This window comes from Oryctolagus cuniculus, chromosome 21, assembly GCF_051225735.1.
Source record: "Oryctolagus cuniculus isolate XC-2025 breed Fujian yellow rabbit chromosome 21, ASM5122573v1, whole genome shotgun sequence".
Taxonomy (NCBI): domain Eukaryota; kingdom Metazoa; phylum Chordata; class Mammalia; order Lagomorpha; family Leporidae; genus Oryctolagus; species Oryctolagus cuniculus.
Window position 1 is genome coordinate 18,491,408 of NC_142887.1, and position 27,567 is coordinate 18,518,974.

Genomic DNA, 27,567 nt, shown 5'->3' on the forward strand with positions numbered 1-27,567 from the left:
ATTCTGCAGTATTATAGAAACTTTTAGATATCACAATTTCAAGTGAAAAAATTTTATGGCTAGGGTAGCTTCTGACATAAAATTTTCTCTGAGGATGCACTCTATATGGGTTGAAAAAGTTTTAGAATTGGATTGCTAATAAGCAAGCCTTCTAGTACTTTCTCAGTTCTCCCTAATATAAGGTTGAGTATAAATGAAGGTAAAGGTACCATGAAGATAGAACCTACTTTATCACTCATGGATGATATGGATGGATATGTTTCAAATACTAGTATCTTGCTTTTTCATGTTTAACTGCCAAATCTTCTTAAACTTCTCTAAATTTACATGCAAATGTAGCAGAGGGAAAGCAATCTTTTTTATATAAGAACACAGAAAAATACATAATAAATTCATACTGCCAGGCACACATTTAACAGTAACTCATTAAATAAAAGCTGGATGGGTTTACTGATAATCATTATAAGGAATGATTCTTAAAAATACAATGAAAACAAATAACTACTTACCCAGTTCAATACAGGTGATCCCAAGTGACCAGATATCAACTTTCCCATCATACTGTCCTTCATCCATGGCTAAGATCACCTCTGGGGCCATCCTACCAAACATAGCACACAAAACTCAAGTTGCAAATTAAAAACAAAATCCCCTTAATAACGTGATTCAGTGAAATAGCTGTTAAGAGTATTCGAAAATTTTATCTAACACAAACCATTTTGAAAAATATTATTCAAAATATAACTACATGAGGAATAACACATTGTTTTCTACAAATCCCTGCTCTGTCCCTTACCCTCAGCTTCCTCGTGGGTAAGTTCCTTGACCTATCTGTAGTTTCTTCACCTATACAATCAAGTGTGTTCTAGTAGCTACCTCATAGAGATTTATAAAGGATCAATATACTTGAAACACAAATAATCAAGTTACCTTAAACAACATGAAAAATACTTTACATCATAACAACATAACACAATATAGTTGGGGGCCAGCGCTGTGGCACAGTGGTTAATCCTCTGCCTGTGGCACTGGCATCCCATGTGGACACCAGTTCTAGTCCTAGCTGTCCCTCTTCCAATCCAGCTCTCTGCTATGGCCTAGGAAAGCAGTAGAAGATGGTCCAATCTTTGGGCCCCTGCACCTGCGTGGGAGCCCTGGAGGAAGTTCCTGGCTCCTGGCTTTGGATCCGTACAGCTCCAGCGATTGCGGCCATTTGGGGAGCGAACCAGCGGAAGGAAGATCTTTCTCTCTGTCTCTCCCTCTCACTGTAACTCTATCACTCAAATAAATAAATAAAATCTTTTAAAAAATATACAGTCAGTTATTCCAAAAATTATATAACTTATGAAAACAAATAAACAATCCAGGCTATGGTAACAGGTGTTACTTTTGCACATAGCTTGTTTCTTAGGAGGGAAGAGGCCCTGTCAGTTTTTAATGCTTTGAACAGAAAGAACTGTGCTCTATTATTGAGTCTGTGTAGTTGTTTAGCAAATGGTATTTGATGATGATGGCAAGAAATTCCAGTAGCAGCTGATTTTTTTTTAAGGTAAGGAATTTTCCAAGGGTATAAGCCATTCTCTAGGGTTTAACGAAATTCTAACTTCTCTGTGAAAGAAGGAAAGGAATATGGAATAGAATAGGGCAAAAAACTTTAAGCCCAAATGACAAGCCAGGTGAAGCATCAGAGAGTACAGCGAACACAAGAACTTTGATTCCTTTTACCGAAAGGTGACGTTCACGCTCGCTGGCTAGGCAGAGAGCTAAAGAAGCCGCCGTGTCCTTACCTGGAGACGTGGCCTCCAGAAAGAAGTTCAAAAGAAACCTCAAAGGGAACCTAAAACCTGAGCTTGGCTGGTGAGTTGATAATCCTGCTCGGTTTTCTCATGGTGACATCAATGCTATTTCAACAATCTGTAGTCACTGAAGGTTTATACTAAGTTGGAGTGTTTCTTTGCTCGCTATTGAGTTTCTATTGTTCTCAGATGAAATCTCACTGGTGAGATACTATCAAAAAATAAGTAAATAAAGGTGGCTAGTGTTTGGCCCAGCAGTTAAGTGGCCACTTGGGATGCCAGCATCCCATATCAGGGTGTCTGGGTTTGAGTCCTGGTTCTGTTTCAGATCCTGGATTCCTGCTAATGTGCACCCTGGGAGGCAGCAGGTGATGGCTCAAGTGTTTGGTCCCTGACCCCGTGTGAAAGATCTGGCTTGAGTTCTAGGATCCTGGTTTCAGTATGGCCCAGCCTTTGCTGTTGCTGGCATTGGGAGAGTGAACCAGCAGATGGGAGATAACTCTCTTTCAAACAAAATAAAAGCAGACAATTCTAAAATTTAAAACAAAACAAAAATGTTTTGAAAAGAAAAAAAAAAAAACCTCTTCACTACTGTGGGGAGCAAACCGGACTAGACTGTTACTGGAATTAAGACTTATTCTATGCATCTGCTCTCCCACAATATGGCGCTGGGAGAGAAGTAAACAGCTTCCGCACAGCTGCCTCCAGTTCAACCAATTAACTGTAGGACTTGCTCCTGATTGGAGAGCAGCGTACTCAGCCGAGTTGGGATTGGCGGAGGAGGACTATAAAGGAGGAGAGAGACGGCATGCACCAGGAACATCTATGGGGAACATCTAAGGGAACCCGTGCAGCCCCCCAGAGAGCCGGCCAGCGGTGTGCCGCTCCCCTGCGGAAGTGGGGAATGCGGCCAGGGGGAACTGCCCTTCCACGGAGGTGGAAGGGATAGTAGCCAACCCGGGAAGAACCAGCAGCAAACCCGGGGAGGGCCGAGCAGACGAAAGAACAGCGCAGGGTCCTGTGTCGTTCCTCCACGAAGAGGGGGAGCGACATAATGGTGCCGTGACTCGGATAGGAAACTTAGCTCGGATAGGAAACCTAGGACGGATAGGAAACTTAGGAGGGAAGAAACGGGAAGAAGCAGGAAAATACCGGAGAGAGAGACTAGCGAAGAGCCTAGGGGAAAGCCGGACGAAAAGGGTGCCGGAAGAAGCTATTGAAAGCCTAGGCATAGACTTGGATACGGACTACGGGGGGAAGCTGGGAGGAATCTCTAAGGTCGAAAGCGAAAGTGAAAGCTAGAACAAACAGACTCGGACGCGGACTGTGGGGAGAGGCCAGGAGAAATGAGGGAGGAATATCGTTGGAGGAAAGCTTGGGGAAACATACTGGGTAGAGAAAAATGTTAGGGAAATTGAAGCCGCGGGGGGCAGGCCGAGGCGGAAACGAAAGCCACTTTGGGGTTCTCAAGTTAGCCCGGGAATAGGGGGCGAAAAGTTGAAACCAGAAGCTGAGACGCAAGCCAGATTGGGATCCGTCTGATTAGCCCGGGGAGCAAAGGACGGAAAGCCAAACCGTGGGGCGGAGACGTACGCTGGGTTGAATTCGCCAGGCTAGCCCGGGGAACTTGGATTGAATGCTAGTGGTGGAGACGCAAGCTACGCTGTGTTACTCGCGGAAGCCGCCGCGTGCAGAGAGAGCACGGGGCGTGAGTAGATAGGGAACGGGGCTGGCGTAGGCCGTGGTTCAGACGCGAAAGGGTTAAGCGTGGAGACCGCGGACCGCGCAAAGCCGGGAAGCCGCGCAGATGAGGCGCGGGCTGAAGCGGCTCAGAGCCGGTGAGGCGCGGAGAAGCAGCCTCGGGGCGGAGCCCGCTGGCGGGGCGAGGCACCGGGAAGCTGCGCGGAGCCGTGAAGCTGCCGGCAGGGCGAGGCGCCGGGAAGCCGCGGGGATAAGAGAAAACAGAAGTTTAGAAATGGAATGAGAGCGGGAAGCTGCGGGGATAAGAGAAACAGAAGTTTGGAAGTGAAGTAAAAGAGAAATGGGAATGCTGGAAGATAGAAGTGAAATGGGAGAGGTAGGAATGCCCGGAGATAGAGAAATAGAGAAAAATAAGGCCTCCCCTCAACATGCCAATTAGAAGGCTTGGATTCGGTCTGCCCGATTAGTGAGGCGATGAGCACCTGGGCGGCTAGCCGCAGGTCACCGAAGACAGGCACGAATTAACATCAGTAAAGCTTCCCCACAATGCAACAATTAGGAGGCTTGGATTCGGTCTGCCTGATTTAAGGCGGTAAGCGCCAGCAAAGCTCGACCAGAGTATGAGCTGCAGGTCACCGAAGATAGGCACAAACCAACACTAATAAGTCTCCCCCACAATACGGCAATGAGAAGGCTTGGATTCGGTTTGCCTGATAGGTTTTGTAAACACCTGCAGGCAGTTCTAGCAGAGCAGAGCATGCGCTGCAGGGCACCGAACACAGGCACGCATCAGCGCCTAAAAACCTCCTCACAACATGGCGAAGAGAGGACCCGGATTCGGTTTTCCTGATTGATAGGACTTGTAAGAGCCTGTGGCAGCTCTAGCAAGTAGAGCAGAGTGTGTGCCGCGGGACACCGAAGACAGGCGCGTATCAACGCCAAAAATAAAAAGAAAGGGGGATCTGTGGGGAGCAAACCGGACTAGACTGTTACTGGAATTAAGACTTATTCTATGCATCTGCTCTCCCACAATATGGCGCTGGGAGAGAAGTAAACAGCTTCCGCACAGCTGCCTCCAGTTCAACCAATTAACTGTAGGACTTGCTCCTGATTGGAGAGCAGCGTACTCAGCCGAGTTGGGATTGGCGGAGGAGGACTATAAAGGAGGAGAGAGACGGCATGCACCAGGAACATCTATGGGGAACATCTAAGGGAACCCGTGCAGCCCCCCAGAGAGCCGGCCAGCGGTGTGCCGCTCCCCTGCGGAAGTGGGGAATGCGGCCAGGGGGAACTGCCCTTCCACGGAGGTGGAAGGGATAGTAGCCAACCCGGGAAGAACCAGCAGCAAACCCGGGGAGGGCCGAGCAGACGAAAGAACAGCGCAGGGTCCTGTGTCGTTCCTCCACGAAGAGGGGGAGCGACAACTACAAAAAATAGAATCAATGCCATGAGTCCACCTTGTTCATCCACACACATTTAAAAATTCTTTTTAAAAAACTTATTTATTTGGAAGTCAGAGTTACAGAGAGAGAGGGGGAGAGAGAAATCTTTCATCCATTGGTCATTCCCCAAGTAGCTGTAATGGCCAGGGCTGAGTCAAGCCAAATCCAGGAGCCAGGATCTCCATTTGGGTCTCTCACATGGGTGGCAGAGTCCAGATCCTTGGGCCATCTTCTGCTGCTTTCCCCAGGTCATTAGCAGGGAGCTGGATTGGAAATGGAGCAGCTGGGACTAGCATCCTTACGGGATGCCTATGCCACAGGTGGCAGTGTGACACACTATGCCTCATTTTAAAATTGTCATACTTTCTAATTCTACATACCAGTAAGGCGTGCCCACGAAGGAATTGGCAGGAGAAGCCATGGAGGCAGATCCAAAATCAGCTAGTTTTACCTGACCTGGCTCTGTTAGAAGAATATTTCCTGCTTTAATATCCCTGTACAAAAAAAAAAAAAGAGAGTTATAAAATTATTTTTCAATTTTGATTATGGAATAGGTCAGAGCATGCAATTAATAACACAAAAAAAATTAAAAAAAAAAAAAAAAAAAAGACCTTTCTCAGACAGCCAGAAGGGGACTTAGTAATTACTACATGTTGTAAGGGAGCCCAGATTCCTGGGTGTACTTACAGGTAGGTCATAGTAATTACTTAAAGGTGGAGCTTTCTTCTGAGGGGAGGGGATAGAACGAGACAAAAGGCAGACACGGCAGACAGGGAAACCTCTTCAGCTGCTGTGCTTCTAGAAGCCCATTCTTAAACATGCTAAGTGCAGTAGTCATCGACGGCATTCCTTGTGCTGGGAAAACTGGTGCCATTTGCAACTGCCTTTGTGTTTTTGTTTCCAAAATCCATGACATTTTTGGAGCCTAGGCAAATCTGCAGCGATTCTATTGTCTACCTCCGAATAAACCTCAACTACACACATACCTTTTTTTTCTTGCCTGTGACCCTTTCTCTCTGCCTTTAATTGTAACTGCAACTCTAAGGCATTTGAGGGTACATGTTACATAGAAGGTGTTATTTTTATAATAACACTGTACAGTAAAAAGAAGACCCTGAAAGATCAAAACAAACAAGGATTACGGGTTAGGAAATTACATTTTTACTGTATCACTACAAAGAATCACAAGTGGTTACTACTAAAGCTATTAGATGTTTTATGCAGCAAAAGTTTTTCAAATATGATTTTAAAAATTCATTGTTTAGTATGGTAATTTAGAATGACGAGATGTGGATGTTTATTCCTTAGTCTTTTTAAAATAGGCATGAGATATAATGACTACTAGGAACTACGAACTGTAAATTGATGGGCCATGGAAAGATAAAGTGGAAAGAATGAAGAAAATGAATGTCAAGTTGAAAATGACAAGCTTCAAATGCTTCCAAAATAACTTTTGTAAAAACTTCCCTTGAAAATTCAGTTTCCTTCCTCATGATGACATTAGGCATTGGCACAGAGAACTAAAAAAAAAAGGATTATTTATTTCTCTTTACAACAGAAAAATATGTTTTCTCTATTATTTTTAATTAGAAGACTGAATTGTCTTTTAAATCAAAATAATAAAAATCTAAGACATTTATTTTTAAATTTAAAGAAAATTCTTTAGTTTTTTGTCTTTCCCACTTCTAGTACATACTAAAGAAGATAAAGTTTAATATAGAATAAAACAGTAAGTTAATGTACAGAGAGAGTGTAACAAAGGCACCAAAAAACTGAATTATGGTTTTTCAAAAGAAGCAGGTAATAAGCAAATTGGCATTCAGTAGTAAATATCTCGGTACCAAAGAGATGCATCTTTCAAAAAGTTGTCAAATCCACAGACATGGGAAATGTATTTAACCAATACTTATTAGACACGGATAGGTTCAGTCTCCATCCTTCTAGATCCGCTGAATCCCTGGCAGGACTGCGGCCTGTCCATGCTGGGGGAAGTTCTGCTTTTGCAGTACCAGTAACTGGCGATGGTGAATCCAGGGTGATTAAAACAGAAACAAAAGGGGAACCTATGATCTCACAGTTTCACTTCTTCCTAGTAAATGCCAAGTGTTTTTCTTTTGTTTAAGAGCCATTTTAGATCCTTTGTATCTACCAAATATTCCATTATTTCTCCCACTATTCAAGCAACTGCTATGAGCTTTTTCTGGAGAGAAGGAAAGACAACACCTTTCTTTAGGAGAAATCAGCGTAGGGAAAGAGGTTGTAGGGAAGACTTTGGGATTACAACAGAGGAAACACAAGGTAGAGGAAAGTGTGGATTAGGAATCGGGAAGTTGAGTTTCAATCCATATTACTTAAGTGCTTGTGAGACTACGGGCAACTTATTTAAATCTTTCTGAGCCGCAGCCTCTTCATCTACCAAAATAAAGATAATACCTTGCTGAGTATCTGTATGAATTATAGAAATGCAAAATATTTTAAAGTGGTAAAGCAGCGTATATTTATATAAGATTAACTTGCTATTTGCAATTAAAAAAGAGAGAGAGAGAGAAAAGAAACTCAGCTAAGAAATAACATGCAAGGAAGTTGAATTTTCCTTTTGTCACAGTGTCATAAAATGTTTGTGGCCCTTCTGCAAGTGTCCTGGTAACACCCAGCCTGGAGAATTGTTACCTGCAGAACAGAGACGACCTAAGTCTTAGTGGATACATGGAAGAGACCAAGAGGTAGGAGTTAAATCCCAGCAACTCTGCTCCTCACATCTGGAAGCAGCAGCAATCTATCTGCTTCCCATATGACCTGAGGCACCCTAAACATTGGAGCAGCCACTAGTTTTTAAATTTCCCGGACTAGATAGCTCTGTAACTGAAATGCAAACATAACTGGCCTCTACCCTTACCTGTGAATCAACGCATGGGAATGCAGGTAGGCCAGGCCCTGCAAGGCACCATGAGTAATGGCAGCAATCTCCACTTCCTGAAGTGGTTTCTTATGAACTGGGACGGAGAGGGGAAAAAGTCAGGAGTAGATAATCAGCTTCATTCCTTTTTTACTATCTTATACAGCCATACCAGACTGAATGACACACCTTCTCAAATGACAATTTGAGAACACGTTCACCTACATACACAGGATATACATTTTTCATAAAACAGCAGTAAGTGACCAGTAACAGGAAAGTCCAGTGAATAAAAATAAGCACTTCCAAACAAAACAGGCAAAGCCTGATACTCATTACATGAGGCACTGATTTGCCTGTCAGTTAGTTGCAAGTCAAAGCCACTCTCGTTCCTAGTGGCCAGGCCCAGGTTCACTGGTCTCTTTTGACATTTTAAATCTTGGTGTGATCTAGGGCACAGATCTCTGCCACAAAGCCATCTCTAATCACTGCTTCTAACTACAGGCTTTCATTATTTGTGAAAGCAGCTAATAAGCAATTTCTACCCAGAGATCAAGGATAATATAAAACATTTTAATGTGAAACTTTAACATAGCTTCCTGTGCTTCTGGTTATAACTGCATTTGCAGAGGAGAACTGGGTCACTCAAGGTATTTGAAAGGGTTAAATATCAATGTAAAGTGATGACATCTACCCCTCTTTCATACAAAATGATGAATTCGATGGTTCTGCTACATATATCATGTTACATCAGCCAAACCCTTTAGCAGTACCTGCTGTGGATAGCCATGAACTAAACAACAGGAAGTAGATCCTCTCAGGGACAGGGCAGAGACGAAGTGTGCACAGCTTACTCACACAACCCTGACGCCTGGGTCCCCAACCAAACTGCACGCTCTCAGCACTGGAGTAGGTAACACATCGATCAAGGTAAAACAGGAGGGGGGTGCTTTCACTCTTACCTTCTAACAGATCAGAGGCTGAGCCTAAGCAATACTCCATCACCAGCTGGAACAGATTAAAATAATAACAAGAACAATGAAGGTTAACAAGAAGCTGCAGAAACAAACCAGCATACATCCCAAGGAACCAAGAATACCAGGAAAATCAATATTCTGATTGACCTGAACCTGTATTATTTTGGTCCTCTGGCACTAATTGATCTTTATAACTTTTATCATCTCAGCTTTTGTTATCTCCTACCTCAATTTGCCTGAGATTATAAGATGACTGGTTAAGGAACAAGTCACTGAAAATGGTCCAGTTGAGATTGCCAGTTTATCCAATTACTAATTTCCCTGCTGCTTTATTTTGAAAAAAAAAAATTTAAGGTAGCCAGGTTGCATTAAAAGTTAAATTTTGTAACTTATAAAGTGTCAAACAAATGTATAAGCCAGTAGAATCCATAGTGGGAAATCCTAGTGAAATAAAATAAACCAAGAAGTAATGAATTCCTTATTTGCACTTTTCTGTTTCAAAGTTCTAAAGAAACACGTATGAGGGTACTTCAGAAAGCATGTGGAAATGAAATGAAAAAGTTATTTTGGTGCAGTTTTCGAAATTCATGCACACTTAGGATCTTCCAAAAGTCCATGCGAAATGTGTACTATGAAAAAAACTGCATGGATTTCAAATTCTTTGCAACACAATAAACTTACCATTTTCCATGAAATTTTAAAAATGCCCTTGTGCTGTTGAAGTCAATCTAAAGATATGGCCTACTATGCATCATTACCCTGAATTCTTCAGAGAGATGGGGTATCTCAATTTGTATCTCAAACTAGTTCTAGAATGATATTATTAAAATACTATTCATATTTACTGGGTTTGAAACTTGAGAGGCTTTCACAAAGCAAAGATGAGACAATTATTTCTTTACTCTCATTCTGGATATTTCAGGTGTCCCAAACTACTGACTTGTAGCCAGAGTCACTGCTATAGATTCTCTGTGCACATAAACACAAGCACACAGCCCCTACAAGTTATTCTTCTAAAAAACTGCATATGCTCATTACGAAATGCAAATTTCCTACAATCAGCTGGATATAACCCATGTTTACATATTGGTTCCTTTCACTTTTAAAAAATTAAAGCAAAAACACATTTTTGTATTATGTACCTCACATCGCTAACATAATTCAGAATATAGGAAAAGTTTTGGAGTTTGATGTTTAAAAACTTTACTACAGTTTCATAGTTATGTACTATAATTAATATATTGGATAAAATATAAAATATTAATATCAAATGATATAAATAGATTATATGGTATAACTTTTTAGTGTGTTATATTTATATTATAGAGTATGTAATTATATATTAGAATAATATATTTATATTTAGACTATATTTATATAGTGCAACTTCTAAAATGTTTTAAACTTTAGAAATTTTATCATAGTTTTGTTTTACAGTAAAAACATAAAAACACTGGGGCTAGTGCTGTGCCATAGCAGTTAAAGCCTCTGCCTGCAGTGCCTGCATCCCATATGGGCGCTGGTTCTAGTCCCGGCTGCTCCACTTCCAATCCAGCTCTCTGCTGTGGCCTGGGAAAGCAGTGGAAGATGGCTCAAGTCCTTGGGCCCCTGCGCATGCATGGGAGATCCAGAAGAAGCTCCTGACTCCTGACTCCTGACTTCAGATTGGCACAGCTCTGGCCATTGGGGCCATCTGGGGAGTGAACCAGGAGATGAAAGACCTCTCTCTCTCTTGATGTCTTTCAAATAAATAAATAAATCTTTTTAAAAAACAATAAAAACATTTATTTGTTATTATGAAATAAAATATTCCACATATGTAGCTGTTATAATGAACCTTTTATGTGCCCTACTTCTTTGTTCAATTTTGATGGCAATATATCTAAATTGTACCACATAATTTTCTAATTTAAAAATGTGCTATTCAATATATACATTTCTTAAACAATTTATGCATATGTAGAGAACTTTAAAATTGAATGGAATGGATATGTTTATAGCTATATTCATATTTTTAAAATTACATGTTAAAAAAAAACTCAGCATCTTTGCCACAAATATTTTTTTCCTAGTTACTCCATGATACAAGGCTGCCTGAACTGGGTGTCTGCTCCCAGCACTAAGCAGCTCCAGCTACTGTGACTTCAAATGACCAGATGTGAGTTCCTTAGGGTCAGTTTGGCCTTGTGCCTGTTTGTGTGCCTGTCTCTAGCAGCTCAGCTCTTACGGCTCCTTCTAATTAGCCTGCAGACAGAAACCAGGTAACCAAACTTACTAGCACTCGTGTAATCTCAGAGTAAACAGGCTTCAACAAAGAGCTCCCAGGATTTTCTGAAGACTTGAACATGAGATTTAGCACTTGGCTTTTGTAACATTTATTCTGCCTGCTCGAAAACACTTTCCTGGCTCCTTCAAGTCAGCTGAGATGGCCAGAGAGCAACCAATTTCCAGATAAGATGCTCCTCTGATTAATTTCTTCTGTTCAGAATGGAAGCAACCGCTTTAGGTATCTCAAAAGTTGCTTGGACAGAAATGGTTAAGTACACTGTTTGATAACCAGGGGATAAAAATTCCATTCCCTAATTAAAGGTCACACACAGAGAAGGACTTGGTACTTGCACCCAACAAATGACAGTTAAGGCTGAACATTAAATTGGAATGTGTAATCTGATAAAGGATAAAATATAACAGTTTTCTATTCTAAATGGTGCCTAATACGCTACCCTCAAAATAGAAACACAAATTGTGTAAAAATAGACTTAGAAGATAAAGTGGAACAAAAGGCGTTCATTTTAATCACATGGTGTGTCCTGTTTGGTAGAAATTACATGGTGATGATAATACCAAGCACAGTTTCAAATTTGGGGCAAACTGGAGTAGGGGATAAGAAATGACACACACAAATTCTAGGACAAGAATAAAAGACTGCCTTTTATGTTCACAAATAACTCATTATAAAATGATGTCAACTTTATATCATCCTTGTTGAGTGTGTATAGAACAGAATTTCCAGTAGGCTAGATGGCACAGTTACTCTCATGGACTATGTAGCATACCTGTAGACACACCATATGACACACTCTGAGGTTTTTACAAATGTTGCCTACTGATAACAATGGCCAAATGGGACAGAAATGGTACTGGTAGTTATACAGATCAGATAGATAATTTTTAAAAACAGAAAAGGAAAAAATTTAATGGGAAAGATAGATAGATAACAGGGGTCCTTTGACTTACCCAGGCAGTGTGCTCTTTCAAGTAACAACCTTTGTACTCAATGGTATTAGGATGCTTCAATTGTCGTAAAAATTTAACCTCCTTAAGAATATCTTGCCATTTCTATTGAAATCAGAAAGAAAAGATTTTAATTCTAAATGTAAAATTGTGCTTTATTATCAAGTACACATATGTACAATTCTTTTTATTATTTTAATGGAATGGAAAAGTAAATATTTAATAAATGAAGAAGCTGTTTAAACTTGTTTAATGTCTTTAGTCTGAGTCCATGTAAATGTGAGCCTATCACCAACTCTAATAACGCACTCATGGTCTATCTTGCTAAATCGGTGACTGGGATGGACTATTAGGAACTTTTATTATAAGCTCTACGAGAAGTAAAAAAAATTGTGCTAAAAATATCAGCAGAATTCTGTTAGTTTCGTATAAAATTGCTTAGATCAGTTAGGTATGCAACTGTTGCTGTCTTACCTCATGTGTCTGCTTCCCACTATAGGACATTTTCTTAACCGCCACCACCTCATTGGTGTGCGCATTTGTGGCCTATGTTGAAAGGGCAGAAGAAAAATAAAAATAATTAATATTTCAGTCTGTTTGACTTAAATATTTAACTAGTGACTTTTAAAGCAATAACCTCACACTTTAATATCACAGTTCAAAGATGTTCTGACTTTTAATAGGCTAGGTAGACATTTCCACCACCACTCTAAGGATCACACTCTCTCTGACTCTCTCTCTCTCTCAAGATTTTATTTATTGGAGAGGTAGAGTTACAGAGAGAAGGAGAGAAAGAAACAAAGGTCTTCCATCTGCTGGCTCACTCCCCAAATGGCCGTAACGACCAGAGCTGAGCTGATCCCAAGCCAGGAGCCAGAGCTTCTTCAGGGACTCTCACTTGGGTGCAAGGACCCAAGCATTTGGGTCATCTTCTACTGCTTTCTCAGGCCATAAAAAGACAGTTGAATTGGAAGAGGAGCAGCAGGGACTTGAACTGGCGCCCATATGGAATGCAGGCGCCACAGGCGGAGGCTTTAGCCCACTAAGCCATAGCGCCAGCCCCAAAGAATACCTTCTCTTTATCCCTGTCTGTATACATGCAAAGATTATAATATAAAAAAGGACTGGGGTTTAATAATCAAACCAAAGAAAAAGTCAAAATAGCCATACTGGCTTCATTGTGTAAAGTGTTCATCAAAGGAGGATCAGCTAATTAAACATGATACAGTCAAGATAGCCAATTAAAAAAATGAGGTAATCAATATGTCATGTAGTGATATGAAAGGATGTCAAAAATATCATGTCAAAAAATACACTGTGTAGTATGATCCTATCTTTGCAAAGCAGTGACAATGTGAAGAGTATATGTACACAAAATTATAAAAGAATCAAAACCAAAGTGTGTATCAATGATGATCCTGAAGCAGTGCTGTCTGATAGAGCTTCCTGTGATGACAGGAATGATCTCCACGTTGTTACCACAGAAGCAGGCGAAATGTGACTGGTATGACAGAGAAAATGAATTTTAAAATTTATTTTAATTTTACTTAACTTTAAATGACTACTTAAATCTTAAAAAAAAAAAAACAAAATAACAATTCATTGAAGGTACAAATGAAAATCATAAATAAGTTTTTTCCTTTCAATTTGCATCTAAGATTAATTTTACAAAAATATTCAGAAAAATCTAAGACAGTAAAACTTACAGAGACAGGGTCTGGCGCTGTGGCATAGCAGATAAAGCCAGCACCTGCAGCACCGGCATCCCATATGGGCATTGGTTCAAGTTCTGGCTGCTCCACTTCTGATCCAGCTCCCTGCTAATGGACCTATGAAAGCAGGGGAGGATGGCCCAAGCGCTTGGGCCCCTGCATCCACCTGGGAGACCCAAATGAAGGTTCTGGCTCCTGGTTTTGAATCAGTCCAGCTGCAGCCAGTTGGGGAGTGAACTAGTGGGTGGAGGACCTCTCTGTCTCTCCCTCTCTCTGTAACTCTGCCTCTCAAGTAAATAAATCTTTTTGGGGAAAAAAAAAACCTACCTTTTTGAATAACAAGGCTCTGCATCAGTGCCACACCCTGATGAAAGTGAGCCATCTTGATTGCATGAATGTGAACCAATAATACCATAGCAGAGATTCCAAGGTAAAAGATTGGAATTTGTTCACTGATAAAATTAGGTTCTCAATTTTAGAGAAAAATTCCTAATCAATTTCTTAAATATAACTAAAATCTCTTTAGGTATGCAAGAATGGTTTATAATTTTAAAAACAGTTTAATTCAAACAATAAACAATAATTTACTAATATAAAAAGAATTCAACCCTGAATTCTTACTGAATTGCCAAAATGCAGAGAAAATGAACACATTAAAAAATTATTTTAATGCACCAGATAAAAGAACTTATCATATAAATGTGGGTATCCACTATTTATAGTTTTTTTTTTTTTTTTAAGAGTTATTTACTTATTTGAAAGGCAGAGTTACAGAGAGGCAGAGAAAGATCTTCCATCCACTGGTTTACTCCCCAGTTGACCGCAATGGCTGGAGCTGTGCTGATCTGAAGCCAGGAGCCAGAAGCTTCTTCCGGGTCTCTCACGCAGGTGCAAGGGCCCAAGTACTTGGGCCATCTTCTACTGCTTTCTCAGATCAGAGCAGAGAGCTGGATCAGAAGTAGAGCAGCCGAGACTTGAACCGGCGCCCATATGGGATGCCAGCACTGCAGGTGGCGGCCCCTGCACCCACATGGGAGACCTGGAAGAAGCTCCTGACTCCTGGCTTTGGCCTGGCCCAGCCCTGGCTGTTATGGCCATTTGGGGAGTGAACCAGCAGATGGAAGGAAGATCTCTGTCTCTCCTTCTCTCTCTCTGTAATTCTATCAAATAAATAAATAAATAAACATTTTTTTAAAAGAAAAAGCAGTCTACCCAAACAAAATCAAATTGCTTTATTATTTAATTGCTTATTAAAATTATTTATAATCAATGCTATTTGAAACTAGAGATATGAGAAAAGAATCATCCTAAAACAAAACTGTATTTTTGGTCGGGCTTTTGGTATAGTGGTTAAGATGCCACTTGGAGTGCCTGCATCCCATGTCAGAGTGCCTAGGTTCAAATCCTCACTGCACCCCTGTTTCCAGCTTCCCTTGTGCACTGGCAGAAAAGATTCGGATCTCAGCTGGAGAACAGGGAAGAGCCTCCAAAGACTTTATAGTGAAAAGGGAATGTGATCAGATTCTCATTTTTTTTCAAGGTCATTGAGGCATGGACAACAGACTGGAGAGAGACCAAAGTGGGTTATTGCAGTTTTCAAGTAGAAGACAACATCGTCTTTTTGGTCCGAGTGGTACAGGAAGAATCTAATAATAGCGATAGAGGCACAACATATAAAAATGTTACTAGAATCAGTGAGGAAACTCATTTTTAAGGTTCTACCTGTGTGATAACTGTAGATAAATAGTTAAAGCCCTTTGTGAGTTCTACATTAAAGTGTCAATTGTTTTTAATGTCTAATGGACAAACATAAGGCTTGCACTATTCACTTCTGTCTACAGATAGAGTTAATGCACATTTCAGTACTAAATCCACCCAAGTACCTATGATTCTCTAGTCTATCATTAGCGACAAATAATGCCTAATACCCACTGCAAACAGGGTATTGTGCTCGGCTTTAGATGAAAAGGCACACACTCTCCACAATAGGCAGATTTGGCCCCAGAAGGAAATAATCACTAGGTCCTCTGCAAGGCAGGTCTCATGTTCCCCCTATTACAAACGATTTGTTAGTTAAGGTTCGAAGAATGTTTGGTTTACTGCAGTCATTCATTCTGAAACATTACAAGTTTGAGAACGGTCTGGTGGCTTTTTAAAACAGAGAAGTCAAATAGAGATTAGAACCGCCCTCTGACTGTGGCCAAGAGAGCCTGAGACAGGGTGGATTAGTTATAAAGTAATAGAGGAAAACATGACTGAAGAATGTTACATCTCGGAGCATAACAAATAGGTCACAAATAAATAAATACAGAATGTTTCTATTTATAAAAAGTTCAAAGCTGGGCAAAACCAAACTACATTGTGCAGGGATGTAAAAGTGAAGTGTATTGAACATAAAGCAAAGCAAGACAATAATTACTATGAAAATCAGGGTAGTAGATTACTCCTATGGGGCTGGGGAGGGTTGTGATGGCCAAGGCCATGAGAGGGCTTCTGGAGCACTGGAAATATTGTATTTCTTGACCTGGCCAGTGTTTTCACACAGGATATACCTTTCAATTATTTTTAAAAGTATATATCAATATATATGTATGTGAGCCTTATGTACACTTTTTCTATATATCTACAATATAAAATGCTCTTTTTTTAAACAATGAATGAATGTCCAAAATCAGATTAGTGGTTTCCTAGGATCGGGAATGGGAGTGTATACCTAAATCAGAACAAAGAAGAATGTTGTGGGATGATAGAGTTGAGCTGCATTTTAGAATAGTTGCATGGGTGTATTCATTTATTCATGAAAATGTACACTTAAAATAGATACACTTTTATTGCATGGAAATTATAGCTCAATAAAGTTGATTTTTAAAAAAGATTTATTTTATTTATTTGAACAGCAGAGTTACAGAGAAGGAAAGACACGCATACATACAGAGAGAGAGAGAGACTGATCTTGAGAGAGCTCTTTCATTTGCTGGTCCACTTCCCAAATGGCCACAATGGCCAGGGCAAGGCCAGGCCGAACCCAGGAGCCTGAAACTGCATCCGGGTCTCCCACGTCAGTGGCAGGGGCCCAAGAGCAAGGGACCACCTTCTGCTGCTTTCACAAGCACATTAGCAGGGAGCTGGACTGAAGGCAGAGCAGCCAGGACTCAAACCAGTGCCCATATGGGATGCCAGCGTTGCAGGTGGCAGCTTGACCCATTGTACCATAATGCCGGCCCCAACGTGGGGAGGGTTATCTAGAAAATGAGCACCCTGCAGAGCCATGAAAGGGCAGTGAGTGACAGAACATACTTGAGTGGGAGTGAGTAATAGATGGGGACAAGGGAGGGAAGTGATGGGCATGCTGACCATTAGACAAGGAAGGATAAGGAAGAGAACAGAGAAAACCCAGGCTGGAGATTTGGCTGGAAGCCCAAAATGGCACTAAAGATGGACTTTATTTTATTTTATTTTATTTTTACAGAATTATTTATTTATTTGAAAGAGTTGAGCCAGAGTGAAAGGTCTTCCATTCCATTCCATCGTAATGGCCAGAGCTGAGCTGATCCGAAGCCAGGAACCAGGAGCTTCTTCCAGGTCTCCCATGCAGGTGCAGGGGCCCAAGCACTTGGACCATCTTCTATTGCTTTCCCAGGCCATAGCAGAGAGCTGGATGGGAAGTGGAACAGCCAGGACTCGAACTGGCGCCCATATGGGATGCTGGCACTGCAGACTGGGGCTTTAACCCACTGCACCACAGCGCTGGCCCCTAAAGATGGACTTTATAAAGTCTCATTTGGAGGCACAAATAAAGATAAGCTCTACCCAGATGGCAGGAGATAAAGGACCATTTAAAAGGAAGAGGTAGGAGCCAGTGCTGTGTGGCAGTATGCTAAGCCTCTGCCTGCAGTGCCGGCATCTTATATGGGTGCCAGTTCAAGTTCTAGCAGCTCCTCTTCTGATTTAGCTCTCTGCTATGGCCTGGGAAAGCAGTAAAGATGTTCCAAGTGCTTAGGCCCCCATACCTAAGTGGGAGACCCAGAAGAAGCTCCTGGCTCCTAGCTTCTGATAGGCCCAGTTCCAGCCATTGCCGCAGTTTGGGGAGTGAACCAGCAGATGGAAGACCTTTCTCTCTTCCTCTCACTCTCTCTCTCAAATAAATAAATAATAACAAAAAAAGAGAAGACGTAAACACTGATTTAAAAAAAAAAGTTATTTATAGGGCCAGCGCTGTGGCGTAGTGGGTTAAGCCACCATCTGCAGTGCCAGCATCCCATATGAGCACTGGTTTGAGCCCCAGCTGCTTCACTTCCCATACAGCTCTCTGCTAACGGCTGGGAAAGCAGTGGAGGTCAGCCCAAGTACTTCCAAAGAAGCTCTGGCTCCCGACTTCGGCATGGCCCAGCCCCAGCTGCTGCGGCCAGCAGGGGAATGAACCAGGGGATGGAAGAACTCTGTCTCTGTCTCTCTAACTCTGCCTTTCAAATAAATAAAATAAATCTCTAAAAAAATTATTTGAAAACAGTTTAGAAGGAGCAAATAATAACTAGTACTTATTATGGATTAATACTCCTAAAGGATTAATACTCTTAAAGAAGTTACTTCGATGAAGTGAAGTGCTCTAGTTACCTAAATTAAATTAAGGAACTATATTTTTTGTGATGAATTTCACAGAAACGTAAACCAGGTAACCATTTCAGTTATTTCTCATTTTTTCTTTAGCAGATAGTCAGATCGTTGGAACTGAAATGGGGGCCAGTCTTCCAGTGCTTAACCTGGTTAGTGACATGGTTGTCACTAACGACCTTCGCTGGTTCGTCCCCCTGGAGAGCTGTCTGTTCATGGTTTGTCCACCCAGCCAACACTATGGAATTCCTACCATTGTCAGACTTGCAGTGACAGCTCCTGGAGATGTAGCAATGAGTGAGAGAGACCAAGCCTCTGTTCTCATGACACTTATCATTTAGGGGAAGGGACTCCCATGAATGACTTTCAATACAACTGTGACACACGTAGCCAAGTGCCAGCACAGGGTGTCCTGAGATCATAAAGCAAGTCCTGACTTTGTGGTGGAGGTTGGATAACAAAGGTTATGCTGCAGCACTTGGGGTGAAACCTGTGGCGTGTACAAGACTTAGACAGGGATGAGGATGCAGTGTGCAGAGTCTTCTAGGTGAGGGGAATCCCATATTTTTTATTTTTGTATAAAAAGAAGCCTTGCCATTAGATTGTTTGTAAACATTTTATTTGGTGGCAATGCAAATATAAATTAATGGCATTTCTCCTCTGTCTAGAAAACTCTGCATATTGCATCCTCATCTCTGCCATGCCTTGAGACAGGAACAAGCTTCATGTATAGGGCTCAACTTCAAGCTTCTAGCTTTCTTATTCTGCTCTGAGAGCAGTCAGCTGACTTGAATAAGGCCGACAGCTCTAGAACTGGCTGTTCAGCAGCGACTATTTGTCTCTACTGTAGACATCATTTAATTTGTAGGGAAAGAAAAACACTAAAATCAAGCATATTTTAGAAGTAATAGCAATGTATAAAAAATGTACTCTCTGGGCCGGCGCCGTGGCTCAATAGGCTAATCCTCCGCCTTGCGGCGCCGGCACACCGGGTTCTAGTCCCGGTCGGGGCGCCGGATTCTGTCCCGGTTGCTCCTCTTCCAGGCCAGCTCTCTGCTGTGGCCAGGGAGTGCATTAGAGGATGGCCCAAGTGCTTGGGCCCTGCACCCCATGGGAGACCAGGATGAGTACCTGGCTCCTGCCTTCGGATAGGCGCTGTGCGTCAGCCGCAGTGCGCCAGCCGCGGCGGCCATTGGAGGGTGAACCAACGGCAAAGGAAGACCTTTCTCTCTGTCTCTCTCTCACTGTCCACTCTGCCTGTCAAAAAAAAAAAAAAAATACTCTCTGATTTATACAAATGGCTTTTTAAAATTACTTACAAAGTAAACTGCTCCAAAACTTCCATGTCCAATTTCATGCAAACCAATAAAGAGCTCTTCAGGATCATCTTTGTAGAACAGATCTGCAATCTCCGGATCCTTGGGGGCCCCTTTACGCATGGTGACCAGCACTGCAAGCACCCTGCTTTTGGATACCTTTACCTCTCATTGACAAACTCTTCTGCAGACCTCAGTACCTGCAGAAAAGTAAAGTTTTTCCATTGAATTATTTCTAACACATTTTGTCTGTTGGCAACACAAATGAAAGTGGAATTTAAAAGTCTATTGATCTTATAACCTCATCATAAAAACCTAAATAAATCAAATGAAAACTGAGCAAAGGATTGGAATAGTCATTTCTCAAAAAAAACATATATAGACAAATGATCATTAATCCATGAAGAAATGATCAACACGATCAGTTACTAGAGAAACAAAAATTAAAACCATAGTGAGATAACATCTCATACTCACTAGGAAGGCTAGAATCGAAAAGACAGGTAAGTTTGGGTGGGGATGCTGGGAATCCAGAACTCTCCAATACAGCTGAAAGGAATGTAAAATGACACAGTGATTTTGGAAGACAGCTTGGCAAGGGCAGGCGTTAGTCTAGCAGTTAAGGTGCTGTAAAAAGTTATAAAAAGGAATGAAGTACTAGTACATGCTATGTCAATGAACCTTGTAAACATGTTAAGTGAAAAAAGTCAGTTTAAAAAGACCACATATTGAATGATGTTACTTATCTAAAATTTCCAGAAAAGGTAAATCTAAAGAGAGAGAATGTAGATTATTGGTTACCCAGGGCTGGAGGGTTTGGGGGAATGATAACTAGTGGACTCAGGCTTTCTTTTCAGGGTGATGAAAATGTCCTAAAACCAACTGTGGTGATCATTACATAACTCTGAAAACCACCCACTACACACTTTAAATGGGTGGAAGGTATCATATGTAAATTATATCTTAACAAAACTGTTACTATAAGAAGCATTTGGGCATAATCAATAATGAAATAATTACAGGTGACATTCACTAAACACTATTATGTATGTAGGCAATACCAAAAACCTTACTTTTTAAAAAAAAAAATCTATTCAACAGCTTCATACTATAATGGATTTATTTATTATCTTAATTTTGTAGAACAAACTAAGACTGAGAGGCAAAACTACTTCCTCTGGTTGGGAAGCCAGTGTTTGTCAGAAGTGTGATTCAGGGGCCAGTGCTGTGGTGTAGCGGGTTAAGCCGCCACCTGCAGTGTCCACATCCCATATGGGCACCAGTTTGAGTCTCGGCTGCTCCACTTCTGCTTCAGCTCCCTGCTGTGGCCTGGGAAAGAAGGAGAAGATGGCCCAAGTGCTTGGCTCCTGCACCCACGTGGGAGTCCTGGAAGAAGCTCCTGGCTCCTGGCTTTAGATCAGCACAGCTCCATTCATTGCAGCCATCTGGGGAATGAACCAGCAGATGGAAGACCTCTCTCTCCCTCTGCCTCTGCCTCCCTGTAACTCTGCCTTTCAAATAAATAAATAAATCTTACAAAAAAAAAGAAAAGAAAAAGAAGTGTGATTCGAAGCAGGCCTAATAGCAAACCCCATGCTCTTGATTGACATACGATATATTTATATAGTAGACTAGGTAATTAACCTATATTAATCCCCAGAACAAAGTGCTACAATTTGGAGATTATGCTAAATGTCCACTTGAAAAGGCAAGCCATTCCACTGGTTTATAAAATACTCTGAGTTCAAAGTTTCTATTGATAAAAGACATCATTATGACACATTTATATGTTGATCTGGCAAGAGCTACACATATTTATTTAGTGTAGACTCTTTTTTATTTCTTCCTCTTTAAAAAGTATTGAAATGCTTGGGGCTGGCACTGCGGTACAGTGTGTTAAGCTGCTGCCCGCACACCACATCCCATATGGGTACCTGTTTGAGTCCCAGCTGCTTTACTTCCAATTCAGGTCCATGCTAATGTGCCTGGGAAAGAAGTGGAAGATGGCCCAAGTCCCTGGGTCCCTGCATGAAGAGTTACAGGAATTATAGATAGAGTTATAGAGGGGGAGAGAGAGAGAGAGAGAGAGAGAGATGAGAAGAGAGAGGTCTTTCATCCACTGGTCCACTCCCCAAATGGCTGCAAAGGCAGGAGCTGGGCTAGTCTGAAGCCAAGAGCCTAGAGCTGCTTCCAGGTCTCCAACATGGGGCAGGGGCCCAAAGACTTGGGCTTTCTTCTACTGTTTTACCAGGCCACAAAAGAGAGCTGGATCAGAAGTGGAGCAGCTGGGACTTCAAGTGGTGCCCCTATAGAATGCCAGAACTGCAGCCGGCTGCTTTACCAGTTAGGCCATAGTGCTGGCCCCAGTGTATCAATTCTTAACAACTGGTTTGACAAAGATATAAAACAAAGCTGGACAAAACTATATTTGCAGCAATACTGATACACACAGGCATTTCTTTTCTTTTTTGTTTTAGATTTTTTTTCAGAATCTAACGTATTAACAAATTCCTTTAAAGAATAAAAAACTGTAATGACACAAATAGAAAAATGTTTATAATGAGTGTTATAAGGAAAGCAAGTATTTTTTTAATATGAGGCTATAACAAGGTAGTCCAGCTTATTTTTTACCTGGAAGTGAAGACGTATGCCTTCCTAGAGAAAATAAATGTAATATGTTCACTGTCGCTGCATGGGACAGCTGAAGGGAGCAAACATGAAGCTGGCATCGAGCCAAGGAAAACCACACAAGGTCTTTTAAACCATATTAAGAAATTTGGACTTTATCCTGAGGCTAACAGGGTGCCTTTGAAGGCTTTAAACAGGAAAAAGGATGCCTCTGCCAGCTCTGGGGCTGGAATCTTGGGCAGTCGCCCTGCCAACCCCGAGTGCCACAATCAACCATGAGGCTGCTGTCACTGATGCTAGCTGTCAGGGAGGTGACTGGACGTATGGAATAAAAGCTCAACAAGTGCTTTGCCTTCGTTCCTTAGGTCTGGGAATGGAAAAGACAAGCAATGCAGCAAAGTGAAGCCATGACTTTTTGGAGACTATGCATAAAAGACAAATTGTGAGACTGCTATTAAGAAAAATAAAAAGATCTGTGGAGTAAATTTATGAGAACCAAAATCTTTTCAATCATCAGAATGCATTTTAAGCTTTTGAATATTTTGGCTTCAAAGTGACTACAGCTAAGTACTATCGATAACTATTTGGGGGGAAACACAGATTACTATGTCATATCATAGACTACAATGATTTTACAAAGAAATAAGCATCTAAATATAAAAGACCATAAAATTATAGAATGAATTACAAAAGAATATTTAATTACCAAGCAATATATTAGAGGCAAAAGACAAAATCTATAAGCTTGAATATATATATATGTATGTATGTGTGTGTGTATATATATATATATATATATAATCGGTCATTTCTTTAGCTTAAAAAATACAGTGAAGGGACTTCTACTTCTAGCCAAGATGGAGTAACTGATAGTAGATTATTGTCTGCCACTGGAAACAACTAAAACACCAAATAAAAATTATGGATGACGGCATTTCAAGACAATGGCTATTAGGTAATGAAAGACAGTGGTCTCTGATAGAAGAGACGCAATGAACTGTCCTGGCTTAATGCCTTAATTGTCCCAGCTTAATGCACTGGAGGAGTTTTCCAGGCGACTGTACAGAAAGGGGGAATCTGATAGGAGCCCGGGGCATGATTAGAGTTGGAGACAAAGATGAGAGTGCGGGGCGACCAGGGTGACTGGAGTTTGCGGGGTGGAAGACCAAGTAGAATAGAGCGGCACAGAGAGAGGCTAAGGGGATCTGCAGAGGGCTCAAGCCTTCAGCTGAGTACTGACTCATGCACGCATGTGAGAACACTATCCCAGGTTGGGGAACAAGCAATCTGAACAGAATAAAGAAAACAGAATCCACAGTTCACCAAAGGCTGTAAACAGCACTTGCTCCTAGCAGGCAGAATAGGAAATCTCATCATTCACAGGACATTGCTTAGATTATTCCGGTCTCAACCTCAAGAGCAGGAAATAATCCCGTCTAGACTAAATGCTGACCTGTGATATGTAACATTTTATTTTATTTTTTTAAAAAGATTAATTAGGGCCGGCGCCGCGGCTCACTAGGCTAATCCTCCGCCTAGCAGCGCCGGCACACCGGGTTCTAGTCCCGGTCGGGGCGCCGGATTCTGTCCCGGTTGCCCCTCTTCCAGGCCAGCCCTCTGCTGTGGCCAGGGAGTGCAGTGGAGGATGGCCCAGGTGCTTGGGCCCTGCACCCCATGGGAGACCAGGAAAAGCACCTGGCTCCTGGCTCCTGCCATCGGATCAGCGCGGTGCGCCGGCCACAGCGCGCCGGCCGCGGCGGCCATTGGAGGGTGAGCCAACGGCAAAGGAAGACCTTTCTCTGTCTCTCTCTCTCTCACTGTCCACTCTGCCTGTCAAAAAAAAAAAAAAAGATTAATTAATTTATTTGAAAGGCAGCGTGACAGTGTGTGTGTGTGAGAGAGAGAGAGAGAGAGAGAGAAAGAGAAAGAGAGAGAGAGAGAGAGAGAGAGAGAATCTTCCATCTACTGTTTCTTTCTGAAAATGCCTGCAACATCTACGGCTGGGTCAGGCTGAATCCAACAGCCAGTAACTCCATCTGTCTTCCATGTGGGTGGCAGGGACCAAGCACTGGGGCCACCATTTGCTGCCCACCACGTACATTAGCAGGAAGCTGTACCTGAAGCACAGAACAGGGGAACTTGAACCAGGCACAACAATATAGGATGTGGGTGTCCTAAGCTATCTGTGGCACTACCCATGATCCACTCCTCTAACAAATTTTAAAAGCAATACTAGGGGATGGTGCTGTGGTACAGGTTAATCTTTCGCCTGCGGTGCCAGCATCCAATATGGGCGCTGGGTCTAGTCCCAGCTGCTCCTCTTCCAATCCAGCTCTCTGCTGTGGCCTGGGAAAGCAGTAGAAAACGACCCAAGTGCTTGGGCCCCTGCACCTGCATGGGAGACCTGGAAAAAGCTCCTGGCTTCTGGCTTCGGATTGGCTCAGCTCTGGCCGTAGCGGCCATTTGGGAGTGAACCAGCGGATGGAAGACCTTTCTCTCTGTCTCTCCCTCTCACTGTCTGTAACTCTACTTCTCAAATAAATAAAATCTTTAACAAAAAAATAGCTGAAGAAATAACAGTGGGAAAAAATCTACAAATATGATGATAATTATAAATCCACAGATTCAAGAAGGTCTATGAACCTCAAGCACAAAAAACATGATGAAAAATTCACTAAATCACATTGTAATAAATCGCTCAAACTTCTAAAATTTGCAAAAAGCAGCCCATAAAAGGAACCAGAAAACAAAGATAAGCTATGTAGGCAGGCACAGGACAACACTGGCAGCACATTCTTCCCTGTAAGTACCAGAAGTGTGAGAACAGTAGAGCAGCCTTTTTAAAGTATAGAAGAAAAAAACCATTAAACCAAAAACTACACTCAATGAAAATATCTTTGAAAAAATGAAAGCAGAATAAAGGCTTTAAGTCATTCAAAAGCTGAAGGAATTCATGACCTGGCCACTGGACATACAGGAAATGCTAAAGAAAGTTCTTCAGACAGAAAATCATACGAGATGGAAATGTAGAAACACACAAAAGGATGAAAAGCATCCCGATGGGCAACTATTTGGTTAAATATGTAACATTTTCTTCATTATTTAAATTTCTTAGGGTTGGTGCTGTGACATAGAAGGTTAAGCCACCACCTGCAGCACCAGCATCCCATGTGGGCGCCCGTTTGAGTCCCAGCTGCTCCACTTCCAATCCCGCTCCCTGCTAATGTGCCTGGGAAAGCAGCAGAAGATGGCTGAAGTGCTCGGGCCCCTGCACCCGCATGGGAGACCCGGAGGAAACTCATGGTTTCTGGCTTCAGAACGGCTAAGTTCTAGCCATTGTGGCCATTTGGGGAATGAACTGGCAGATGGAAGATCTTTCTCTCTGTCTCTCTCATTGTCTGTAACTCTATCTCTCAAATAAATAAAATTTTTTTAAAGATTTATTTATTTATTTGGAAGAATTAGAGAGAGAGAGAGAGAGAGAGAGACGTCTTCCATCTGCTGGTTCACTCCCAGTTGGCCCCAATGGCTGGAGCTGCACTGATCTGAGGCCAGGAGTCAGGAGCCAGGAACTTCCTCTGGGTCTCCCACACGGGTGCAGGAGCCCAAGGACTTGGGCCATCTTCTACTGCTTTCCCAGGCCATAACAGAGAAGGGGGTAGGAAGTGGAGCAGCTGGGATTCAAACTGGCACTCATATGGGATGCCAGCACTGCAGGTGGTGGCTTTATCCGCTATGCCACAGCACTGGCCCCATAAATAAAATATTTAAAAAACAAATAAATAGAATAAAATACATGGTTCAAAACTAATTGAACTGCAGGGAGAAATAGACAAATAAACTATTATAATGGAAGAGTTCAACATCCTTCTAATAATTGATCAAATGGGGTAGGTATTACAGGGTAGTGGGTTAAACCTGCAACCCGTATCGGAGTGCCTAGGATTGAGACCCACCTCCACTTCTGATCTACTTCTAGTTAATGCTTCTGGGAGGCATGAGATGATGGCCCAAGTACTTGGGTCCCGGCCACTCATGTGGGAGACTCAGAGTTCAGGGCTCCTGGCTTCAGCCTGGCCCAGCCCTACTTGTTCTAGGCATTTGGGGTGTGAACCAGCAGAGGGAAGCTCTGTCCTCTGCCTTTCAACTAAATACATACATACATCTTACTAAAAAAAAAAAATCTATAGAACAAGACAGCAGGAAATCTGTAAGGTACAGCATATGTAAACAATACTATCAAACAACTTGGTTAGTTGACATTTACATAGCACCTCTCCCCAACAAGAGCAAAATCCTTTTCATGTGCACACAGAACATCACATTCTGGGCCATAAAACAAGACTCAATAAATTAAAGGGTGTTAAGTCATTCTAAGTGTATTCTGTGAGTACAATGGAATTAGATATCAATAGGCAGATATACCCAAATATATATACACACACATACATATACACACACATCTCAAATATATGGAAGTTAAGTGACAGATTTTTGTTTTGTTTTGTTTTGTTTTACAGGCAGAGTGGACAGTGAGAGAGAGAGAGACAGAGAGAAAGGTCTTCCTTTGCCGTTGGTTCACCCTCCAATAGCCGCCGCGGCTGGCGCACTGCGGCCAGCACACCGCGCTGATCCGATGGCAGGAGCCAGGTACTTCTCCTGGTCTCCCATGGGGTGCAGGGCCCAAGCACCTGGGCCATCCTCCACTGCACTCCCTGGCCACAGCAGAGAGCTGGCCTGGAAGAGGGGCAACCAGGATAGAATCCAGCGCCCCGACCGGGACTAGAACCTGGTGTGCCGGCGCTGCAAGGCGGAGGATTAGCCTAGTGAGCCGTGACGCCCGCCTAAGTGACAGATTTTTAAATAACCTGTGGGTTGAGAATAAAAGAGCAATTAGAAAATTTTTTTATCTGAATGAAAGTGAAAGCGGGGCCAGTGCTGTGGCGCACAGGGTTAACGTCCTGGTCTGAAGCGCAGGTATCCCATATGGGCGCTGGTTCTAGATCCGGCTGCTCCACTTCTGATCCAGCTCTCTGCTGTGGTCTGGGATAGCAGTAGAAGATGGCCCAAGTCCCTGGGCCCCTGCACCCATGTGGGAGACCGGGAAGAAGATCCTGACTCCTGGCTTCGGATTGGCACAGCTCCGGCCGTTGAGCCATCTGGGGAGTGAACCATCGGATGGAAGACTTCTCTCTCTTTGTCTCTCCTCTCTCTGTGTAACTCTGACTTTCAAATAAATAAATAAATCTTTAAA

General features: G+C 42.2%; 1 protein-coding gene across 5 annotated transcripts in view; it reads right to left on the reverse strand.

Moving 5' to 3' along the window:
* TAOK3 (TAO kinase 3) overlaps positions 1-27,567 on the reverse strand; it is a 200,106-nt gene that overhangs the window by 90,929 nt on the left and 81,610 nt on the right. For 3 of the 5 annotated variants that reach the window (XM_051826866.3, XM_051826867.3, XM_051826868.3), the window contains exons 3-9: positions 19,689-19,885; positions 12,521-12,592; positions 12,050-12,151; positions 8,798-8,843; positions 7,836-7,932; positions 5,320-5,433; positions 510-601 (exon numbers count right to left, since the gene is read on the reverse strand). In XM_051826866.3, coding sequence (XP_051682826.1) covers positions 510-601; positions 5,320-5,433; positions 7,836-7,932; positions 8,798-8,843; positions 12,050-12,151; positions 12,521-12,592; positions 19,689-19,808 — 643 coding nt within the window. In that variant the 5' untranslated portion in view covers positions 19,809-19,885. Of the gene's footprint in view, positions 1-509; positions 602-5,319; positions 5,434-5,626; positions 6,460-7,835; positions 7,933-8,797; positions 8,844-12,049; positions 12,152-12,520; positions 12,593-19,688; positions 19,886-27,567 lie in introns of those variants that run through there. The other 2 variants (XM_089323255.1, XM_089323256.1) reach the window with 2 other exon arrangements.